Genomic DNA, 10,528 nt, shown 5'->3' with positions numbered 1-10,528 from the left:
CATATTGTGGGTTTTCCCGTTATTTCCTCTGTTATTGATTTCTAGTTTCTTTTTTTTTTTTAAACAGAATCTCAAAAGGACAGGAATGAACCACTGCGCCCAGCCCTCGATATCTACTTTTATTCCATTGTGATTGGAAAAGATAATCAATCTCCATGATTACAGTCTTTTAAAATGTATGGGCCAGGCATGGTGGCTCATATCTGTAACCTTAGTGCTTTGAGAGGCTGAAGAAGGAAGACTGCGTGAGGCCAGGAGTTTAGATTAGCCAGGGCAACATAGTGAGAACCTGTCTCTACAAAAAATTTTAAAAATTAGCTGGGTGTAGTGGTGTGCACCTTTGGTTCCAGCTTCTTGGGAGCCTGAGGTAAGAGGGATTGCTTCAGCCCAGGAGTTTGATGCTGCAATGAGCTAATTGCACCCCTGCATTCCAGCCTGAGAAACAGAGCGCAACATTGTCTCTGATTAAAAAAAAAAATTTATTAAGACTTGTTTTGTGGCCTAAGGTGTGGTCTGTTTTGGAGAATGTCTCACGTGCACTTGAGAAAAGTATATGCTCTGCTCTCGGAGACTAGAGTACTTTGTGTGTGTCTGTTAGGTCCAGTTAGTTTATAGCATTGTTAAGTGCCTCCATTTCCTTATTGATGCTGTATCTGGCTATCCTATCCATTATTGAAGTCTGCAACTATTGTTATACAAATCTCCTTGTCACTTCAGTTGTCAATGTTTGCTTCATGTATTTTGGGGCTCTGATGTTTATAAATCTTAAATTTTCTTGGTTAATTGACCCTTCTATCATTATTTAATGTCTTTTTTTTTTTTTTGAGACGGAGTCTCCGTCGCCCAGGCTGGAGTGCAGTGATGTGATCTCGGCTCGTTGCAACAACCTCCACCTCCCAGGTTCAAGCAAGTCTCCTGCCTCAGCCTCCCGAGTAGCTGGGACTATAGGTGCCTGCCACCACGCCCAGCTAATTTTTGTATTTTTAGTATAGACGGGTTTTCACCATATTGGTCAGGCTGGTCTTGAACTCCTGACCTTGTGATCTGCCCTCCTCAGCCTCCCAAAGTGCTGGGATTACAGGCATGAGCTACCGCGCCCAGCTCTTTTTTTTTTTTTTTTTCCCCTTGAGTCAGGGTCTTATTCTGTCACCTAGGCTGGAGCGCAGTGGTGCAATCTTGGCTCACTGCAACCTCTGCTCCTGGGCTCAAGCGATCCTCTCACGTCTGACCCCCAAGTAGCTGGGACTAGAGGTGCAAGCCGCGATACCTGGCTAATTTTTGTATTTTTTTGTAGAGAGGGGTTTCACCATGTTTCCCAGGCTGATCTTGAACTCTTGAGCTCAAACCACCCGCCTCCAGCCTCCCAAAGTGCTAGGATTACAGGCTTAAGCCACTGTACCTGGCCTTATTTAATGTACTTTTTGTGTTTTATAAGTTTTCAATTCAAATTCTATTTTGTCTGATAGCCAACCTTGCACTTCTCTTTTGCTTGGAAGAGCTTTTTCCATTATTTTGCTTTCAATATGTTTGTGTCTTTAAATTTAAAGCGAGTCTCTTTTTCTTTTTCTTTTTTTTTCTTTTTTTCTTGAGACGGAGTCTCACTCTTTCACCCAAGCTGGAGTTCAGTGGCACAATCTCAGCTCACTGCAACCTCGGTGTCCCAAATTCAAGCTATCCTCTCACTTCAACTGGTTCCACAGATGTGCAGCACCATGCCTGGCTAAGTTTTTTGTATTTTTGGTTTCACCATGTTGCCCAGACTGGTCTTGAATTCCTGAGCTTAAGCAATCCGCTTGGAATTAGAGGCGTGAGCCACCTCACATGGCCTAAAGGGAGTCTCTGTTTACAGACAGTTTATAGTTGGATTATTTCCTTTTAATCTACTTTGCCAATCTCTGCCTAGGGAGATCTATTTACATTTAAAGTAATTACTGATAAGGAAAGATTTTTGCCATTTCACTATTTTTATGTCTTACAGCTTTTTTGTCCCACATTTATTCCATTACTGCTCTCGTGTTGTTTGATTTTTTTTAATAGTGATGTGTTTTGATTCCCTTCTCATTTCCTTTTGTGTATATTTTTCCTTGTGGTTACCTGGGGATTACATGTAACATCTAAAGTTACTGAATTCATATTAACTTAACTCTAGTTGCATACAAAAACTACTTCTGTATTGGTCTGTCCCCCCTTTAAGTTGATATCACAAATTATGTCTTTATAATAATTTTAATGCATTTGTCTTTTGAACTCTGTAGAAAGTGAAAAGTAAAGTTACAAACCAAAATTACAGTACTATTGGATTTTAAATTGCCGTTGACATTTATCTTTTCCAGAGATCTTTATGTCTTCATGTGGCTTTTCTTTACTGTCTAGCTCTTTTCATTTCAACCTGAAGTATTCTCTTTAACATTTCTTTTAGGGGAGGTCTTGTTACAGTAATGAATTCCCTCTGCTTTTGTTTTTCTGGAGATATTTTAATTTCTTCCTGAGTTTTGAAGGACAGTTTTGTGGAATGTAGAATTCTCAGTTTACTTTTTTTTTTTTCTTTCAGCACTTTAGATAATATCCCACTGCCTTCTGGCCTCAAGATTTCTGATGGGAAATTGGGTGATATTCTTATTAAGGATCCCTGTACATTACAAGTTGCTTCTCTCTTGCTGTTTCCAAGATTCTCTCTGTCTTTTAAAAGTTTGATTCTCTATCTCTGTGTGGGTCTCATCAGTTGGTCTTAGAGTTTTTGGACGTTGCCTCTTTTTTTTTTGAGACGGAGTTTCTCCCTTGTTGCCTAAGCTGTAGTGCAGTGGCAGGATCTTGGCTCACCGCAACCTCTGCCTCCCAGGTTCAAGCAATTCCCCTGCCTCAGCCTCCTGAGTAGCTGGGATTACAGGCATTTGCCACCATGCCCACTAATTTTGTATTTTTAGTAGAGTCGGGGTTTCTCCAGGTTGGTCAGGCTGGTCTCAAACTCCCGACCTCAGCTGATCCGCCCACCTCCGCCTCCCAAAGTGCTGAGATTATAGGCGTGAGCCACCACACCCGGCCCAACCTAATTCTTATCTTAGGTAAAAACAGCAATACTTGAAAATGTCAGACCAGAGAAATCATTAAGACATGTTTAATGAAAATACTTAGCAAATTAACCCTGATCTTGTAGCTTTTAGGGAAAAAAGTAACTTTTCCTGTAGTAATAGTTGTGATACTAACAGAGATTTGTGGAAATATACTCCAGGATTTTGGTTTGCTAATGTATAGTATAATATGGAAATCCACATTGTTATTTAAATAAGATGGACTGGAATTTGAATTCTAGTCCCTCACCTTACTAACTCTTTGACATTGGACAAGAAACATGGTCTTTGTGTGCTTTTAATTTTCTTACCCATGATAGGAGGATATATTTCCTCAGATAAGGTTTGTGAAGCACCTAGTTCATTGTCTTAGTGAATGTCGAATACTCAGTAGAGGATAGCTGTAGTTGTTTCCATGTCAGGGAAAATATTTGAAATGGTCTGAATACCTATTTTCTTAATGTTTTGTAAAGTTGGAATAAAGATTAAGTTCATGTAGTTGGAAATATTTATACCTATTAGGGAGAAGTTAAGCTGAGAGTTGCTCTGAACCATGAGAATTATTGTCAATAGTGAAACAACTATTGAATGTATTATTTTTGTAGTTTTTTTTTTGTTTGTTTTGTTTTTTTTGAGACGGAGTCTCACTCTCGCCCAGGCTGGAGTGCAGTGGCGCGATCTTGGCTCACTGCAGGCTCCGCTTCCAGGATTCATGCCATTCTCCTGCCTCGGCCTCCCAAGCAGCTGGGACTACAGGCGCCCGCCACCACGCCCGGCTAATTTTTTGTATTTTTAGTAGAGACGGGATTTCACCGTGTTAGCCAGGATGGTCTCAATCGCCTGACCTTAGGTGATCTGCCCGCCTCAGCCTCCCGAAGTGCTGGCTGAGCCACCATGCCCGGCCAGTTTTTTCTCTTTTTAATGTGAAACCAGCATTAGGAGTACATCTAGGGGCGAAGGATAGTTTATTGTATAAATCAGCTGCCTCAATTTCCTCTTAGGACAATTAACAGCTGTAGTTCACATGGGTTCTACACGGGCCTGGAGATCACAGTTCTCCTGTGGAGCTGTCCACTGGGGGGTGGCATATGTTAGAGAACATGTCTGTGTAAGTAGCATCAGAGTATGTTGTGTTGGTGACAGATGTTTTGAAAATGCATAATTACTTAAAATTTGTTGATTCATTATTTTATATGATTATAAAAATAATTTTTATAGAGGATTTATAAAAAATATGCTTTTACATTTAAAGGAAATGGAGGCTATATAAAGAAGTTAAATTCTGATCTCAAAGACGTTGTGTTGAATACGTTGAGAAAAATAACCTGGTTGATATTTTAGTCAATGTCTCTTTAAAGGTTACATTCTCATTTCTTGTTACAGAAGCATTTTTTAGCCATCCTTTTCTTGAGCAAGTTCCAGTAAAAAAATGTGAGTACCCATTTTTTGTATTTTCACTTGAAGAATGAATGCAAGCTTTAGGAAAAATTAATTATTTTTATTACAAAATTGATCTTTTATTGTGCCTCTTAAAATTTCATTGAATTTACTTTTTTTTTTTTTTTTTTTTTTTTTTTTTTTAAGAAATCACTATTTTCCGTGAGCGCAGCGGTGGCCCCGGCTTGCAAACTCTGCCTCCTGGTTTCAAGTGATTCTCCTGCCTCAGCCTCCAGAGTAACTGGGATTACAGGCGGGTACCACCACACCTGGGTAATTTTTGTATTTTTAGTAGAGACGAGGTTTCACCATGTTGGCCAGGCTGGTCTCAAACTCCTGACCTCAAGTGATCCTCCCGCCTCAGCCTCCCAAAGTTTTGGGATTATAGGAGTGAACCCCTGTGCCTGGCCTGATTTTCTTAGATACCTACGATTGTGTTTGTTGAATAACGGTTCTATTTTTCCTTCTGAAACAAAGTTGAAATAGTTTTAGTAATTGCTGCATTTTTAGTTTCATCAGCAGATGTGGTAATAAATAGGTGAATGCAAATTTTCAGGAAACACAAAGGTGTAGTGGTTTTGGCAGGTGTTTCTATTATACAGGTCATGTGACTGCACTACAAAATGATGTAGTTCATTTGTGTTTCTTCCTCTAGCTTGCCCAGTTCCAGTGCCCATGTATTCTGGTTCTGTCTCTGGAAGCTCCTGTGGCAGCTCTCCATCTTGTCGTTTTGCTTCTCCACCAGTAAGTTCTGGTTTTATTAAAAATAGTTTCAGAGTTAGTACTATTACATCTGTTCTCAATGGAGCATGAACATACACTGTAGATATTCTTTTTATGTGTAATGTTTACTAATGCAGTTGAGGTTTGGGAGAAAGAACATTATAGTTGGGTCAAATGGACCTGTATTTGGACCTCTGCCCATATGTTACTGTGTAAGCTTCAGAAAGAAATATCACCTCTCTGGGCCATTTTCCTCTGAACAGTGAGTACAGTAATATCACCTTTTTATACCCTATGGTGTTTTGGTGATGATACTTACAAAGAGTACCCATTACAGGTGGATAGGCAATAAATATTTATTTTATCTGAATGCTATAGACATGAGCTTGGATTTTTTTTGTATGTGGAATTTCTACTGATGGAGGAGTCACCTCTGAGCCAGATTTCACTGACTTAAGATTCTCTTAATCATGATTTTTGGCGCTTTAAGGTGGCTTCTACTCAAACCTCTTCCTTTTGCTGAAGCTCCCAAGGCATTTTCTTCATGGCTGTGTTCCTTCCCATTTCAGTACTTCTTCCTAATCCTGAGGCCTTCTGGTCACTCTTGTCACTTCTTCCTCCTCCCCTCTCCCAGGGTTTTTCCTAGCTCTCCTCTTAGGTTTTTTTTTTTTTTTCCTTTTTTTTTTTGAGATGGAGTCTCGCTCTGTCACCCAGGCTGGAATGTAGTGGCTCCATCTTGGCTCACTGCAACCTCCGCCTCCTGGGTTTAAGCGATTCTGTAGCCTCAGCCTCCCAAGTAGCAGGGACTATGGGTGCATACCACCACACCCAGCTAATTTTTTGTATCTTTTCCTTTTTTTTTTTTTTTTTTGAGACAGAGTCTCGCCCTGTTGCCCAGGCTGGAATGCAGTGGCGCGATCTCGGCTTACTGCAGCCTCCACCTCCCGGGGTCAAGCAGTTCTCTGCCTCAGTCTCCTGAGTAGCAGGGATTACAGGCACGTGCCACCACACCCGGCTAATTTTTGTATTTTTAGTAGAGACAGGGTTTCACTATCTTGGCCAGGCTGGTGTTGAACTCCTGACCTTGTGATCTACTCGCCTCGGCCTCCTAAAGTACTGGGATTACAGGCGTGAGCCACCGCGCCCAACCTTTTTTATATCTTTAGTAGAGATGGGGTTTCACTATGTTGGCCAGGCTGGTCTCAAACTCCTGACTTCCAGTGATCTGCCCACCTTGGCCTCCCAAAGTGTGAGCCACGGCACCCGGCCCCAGACATCAATTTCTTGAATGCCTCTGGCACAAAGGTTAGGGAGCCATAAAAGTGAGGCAACTCAGAGGTTTAAGTGGATGAAACTTGCAGCCTCCATGTGCCTTACCTTATACTAACTAGGGCACCTTTTTTTTGTATATCAAGTGAGTGTAATTTACCTACCTTGTAGGGTTCTTCAGGGATAAGTGAGTACAAACACTTACTGCATGCAGGGTCTGACACATAGTATATAATGCAGGAGGTGGCAACTGTTAGGTAAAGCAGATGCAGATGTAGCCTGTTGCAAACAGACAAGTCTCAAAACTGGCAATAAATGTTTCTTATGCAGCCCTGCAAATTCATACCAAGTAGATAAAGCAGATTATGTTAATAAGACTTATGTTCTGGTGAACTAAAAAAATTAAGAGCCAGGCATGCTGGCACCAATCCTAGCCCTGCTGCTTGCCCAGTCAGTGACTTTGGGCCGGTCAGTTAGAGAGGTGGGCCATGGTGTCCTCATCTGGACCATAGGCTTGATTAACCTTTGCTTGCAGGGTCCTGGTGGTAATGTGTGGGAAGTGCCTAGCCATGGCAAATTCTCAATAAATTGTGGCCATTATTATGAACCATATATTTGACACAATGTAATATGAAAAGCAAAGCTTGTGCTAGAGAAAAGAACAACAGGGAAGAGTCTAATTTTGGGAGAGCAAACATAAAGGAGCCTGTGGGATGATAGTGTGACTGAGGGATGAGAGGCCAGCAGGGAGGATGTTGAACTGGAAATTTTCTTTGACTGGAGAGAGCATTGTGGGGTTTTTGTTGGTTGAAAGAGAACAAAATAGCAGCCAGGTTAGGGCTGCCAAGGAGTAGCTGAATGTAGAACTAACTGGAGGAGTGAAGAGGGGCAGGAGAAAGAGAAGGACTTTTTTAGGTGTTAGAAACTCTGGTGGACAAACCTATTTTTACTGAGGCAGGAAGACTGTTTGATTCCAGGAGTTCAAGACTAGCCATCACTACTAAAAAAAATAAAAATAAAAAAAAAGCCAGGTGTGCCTGGGCATGAGTGTAGACTCAGCTGTAAGGGAGGCTGAAATGGGAGGATTGCTTGATCCCAGGAGTTCAAGGCCAGCCTGGGCAATATAGTAAGAACCTGCCTCTACTAAAAAAAAAAAAAAAAAAAAAACCATTGGGCCGTGGTGACTCGACGCCTTGTATCCCAACACTTTGGGAGGCTGAAGTGGCTGGGTCAGGAGATCAGGACCATCCTGGCTAACATAGTGAAACCCCGTCTCTACTAAAAACACAAAAAATTAGCCAAGCGTGGTGGCACGCACCTGTAGTCCCAGCTACTCAGGAGACTGAGGCAGGAGAATTGCTTGAACCTGGGAGGTGGAGGTTGCGGTGAGCCAAGATTGCGCCACTGCACTCCAGCCTGGGCAACAGAGCAAGACTCTGTCTCAATAAAAAAAACAAACCAAACGAAAAACAGTAAAATGGCCGGGTGTGGTGGTTCATGCCTATAATTCCAGCACTTTGGGAGTCTGAGGCGGGTGGACCACTTGAGGTCAGGAGTTTGAGACCAGCCTGGCCAACATGCCAAAACCCTGTCTCGGTGTTTTTTCAAATGCAAAAATTAGCCAGGCATGGCGGCATGCACCTGTAATCCCAGATACTCAGGAGGCTGAGGCAGTAGAATCACTTGAACCCAGGAGGCAGAGGCTGCAGTGAGCCGAGATCACACCACTGCACTGCAGCCTGGGTAACAGTGAGACTCCATCTCAAAAAAAAAAAAAAACAATAAAATAAGTCACTGGCATGAACATATCCTTTTTATGTCTTACTCATTAGAGTTCTTTAAAACATAAGGTTGGGCCGGGCTCAGTGGCTTATGCCTGTAATCCAGCACTTTCGGAGGCCGAGGTGAGTAAATCGCTTGAGATCAGGAGTTTGGGACCTGCCTGGCCAACGCGGTGAAAATTTGTCTCTACTAAAAATACAAAAATTAGCCAGGTGTGGTGGTACGTGCCTGTAATCCCAACTACTTGGGAGGCTGAGGTGGGAGAATCGCTTGAACCGAGTAGGCGGAGGTTGCAGTGAGCTGAAATTGTGCCACTGCAGAGTGAGACTTTGTGACTTCGTCTCAAAAAAAAAAAAAAAAAAAGCAAAAAAAAGACAGATAAGGTCAGCTGGGTGCGCTTGCTCACACCTGTAATCCTAGCACTTTGGAAGGCCAAGGTGGGAGGATTGCTTGAGACCAGCTTGGGCAACATGGTGAAATCCCATCTCTACAAAAAAATTAAAAATTAGCTGGGTGCTTGAGCCTCTGACAGAGAGACCCTGTCTCAAAAACCAACCAACCAACCAACCAATAAACACTATTTTAGGAAGCCTTTTTAAAAAATGGAAATAAAGTAGAAAATGGGAAAAAAGGAAAGTACAAATCTTTGTATCTAGTTTCCAGTTACTGGGATTGGAAAATGGTGTGGTTTTATAGACCTTATATTTAACATAATGTGTCAAAAATAAGATGATTTCATATATGCATCCCTTTCCTTCTTTCTAGGACTGGTGTAGACTCATACAGAGGCTTGAGATACACAGGCATGCGATATAGCATTGTCGTTTTTACATTCTCATGTAAATATCTAGCTGCTATTTTATTCCAGAAAAATTCTAGGCCCCCCCAAAACAAAAAATTATAAACAATAAAATCTCCAAATCACTCTTTTAATTATGATACTGACTGGAGATTAAATGCTATTTAGATGGTAAATCTTGAATATTTATTTATTTATTTATTTGAGACAGAGTCTCACTCTGTCACCCAGGCTGGAGCGCAGTGGCGTGATCTCAGCTCACTGCAACCTCCGCCTCCCGGGTTCAAGCAATTCGCCTGTCTCAGTCTCCTGAGTAGCTGAGATTACAGGCATGCGCCACCACTTCCAGGTAATTTTTGTATTTTTTTAGTAGAGATAGGGTTTCGCCATGTTGGCCAGGCTGGTCTCGAACTCCTGACTTCAGGTGATCCGCCTGCCTCGGCCTCCCAGAGTGCTAGGATTATAGTTGTGAGCCACCTCGCCCAGCCTATTTATTCATTTTATAACATTTATTGATTACCTACTTTGTGTGATGTTCTGGTTTATACTAATGAATGAGATGACCAGGTCCCTGACATTAAGGGGGTTTTAATTTAATTGTATGGAGAAGAGGTAGGTAGCTCAATCATTGCCAGAAGCATGTGTATATGTATCTTCATTGCCTGTGGTAATATGATTGGGGAACATCAAAATTAGGCTAAAGATTTAGGAAGGCTACTCAGAAGAGGGGATTGTTTGAGCTGAGTTTTGAAGAAAGTTTGCTAGATCAATTAGTGAAAGAATGATATTGTAAGCAGAAGAATTTCCGTACATGAAGTCATAAAAGCATGAGCCACTGAAGGAACTCTCTAGCTGTCCATGGCCATTTACATTTACATTTGTTAAAATTAAGTGAATTTTAAAATTCACTTTCTTATTCACACCAGCCACATTTCAAGTGCTTAGTAGCCTTAGCTAGTTGGTGGCTCCCATGGTGCATATCTCAAATATAGGCCTTTTCCATCATTGCAGAAAGGACAAGGCTGCACTCAGTAGATCAGTTTGGTGGATGTAGAGAGCATTGTTGATGGGTGAAGGGGAAAGACAGCTAGAGAGGTAGACAGAGGCCTGGGAGTATTTGGAGGTCAAGCAAATAAATTTCAGCTGCATTCTCAAAAGTTGTAGTGAGCCAGGCCGGTGGCTCACACCTGTAATCCCAGCACTTTGGGAGGCCTAGGCTGGTGGATCACGAGGTCAAGAGATTGAGACCATTCTGGCCAACATGGTGAAACCCCATTTCTACTAAAAATACAAAAATTAAGCTGGGCGTGGTGGGGTGCGCCTGTAGTTCCAGCTACTCGGAAGGCTGAGGCAGGAGAATCGGTTGAACCTGGGAGGCGGAGGTTGCAGTGAGCTGAGATCACCCCACTGCACTCCAGCCTGGTGATAGAGTGAGACTCCGTCTCAAAAA

The 10,528-nt window shown here is 42.0% G+C and overlaps 1 protein-coding gene across 2 annotated transcripts in view; it reads left to right on the top strand.

Moving 5' to 3' along the window:
* The window catches only part of ULK2 (unc-51 like autophagy activating kinase 2), a 123,570-nt gene that overhangs the window by 57,311 nt on the left and 55,731 nt on the right, over positions 1 to 10,528 (top strand). For both annotated transcript variants that reach the window (XM_011998258.1, XM_011998259.1), the window contains exons 10-11: positions 4,452 to 4,499; positions 5,161 to 5,249. In XM_011998258.1, coding sequence (XP_011853648.1) covers positions 4,452 to 4,499; positions 5,161 to 5,249 — 137 coding nt within the window. The remainder of the gene's footprint in view (positions 1 to 4,451; positions 4,500 to 5,160; positions 5,250 to 10,528) is intronic.

This window comes from Mandrillus leucophaeus, unplaced genomic scaffold, assembly GCF_000951045.1.
Source record: "Mandrillus leucophaeus isolate KB7577 unplaced genomic scaffold, Mleu.le_1.0 Scaffold564, whole genome shotgun sequence".
In the NCBI taxonomy this organism is placed as follows: Eukaryota; Metazoa; Chordata; class Mammalia; order Primates; family Cercopithecidae; genus Mandrillus; species Mandrillus leucophaeus.
The sequence above is the reverse complement of the archived record's forward strand: the minus strand, read 5'-3'. Positions and strand labels throughout refer to the sequence as shown.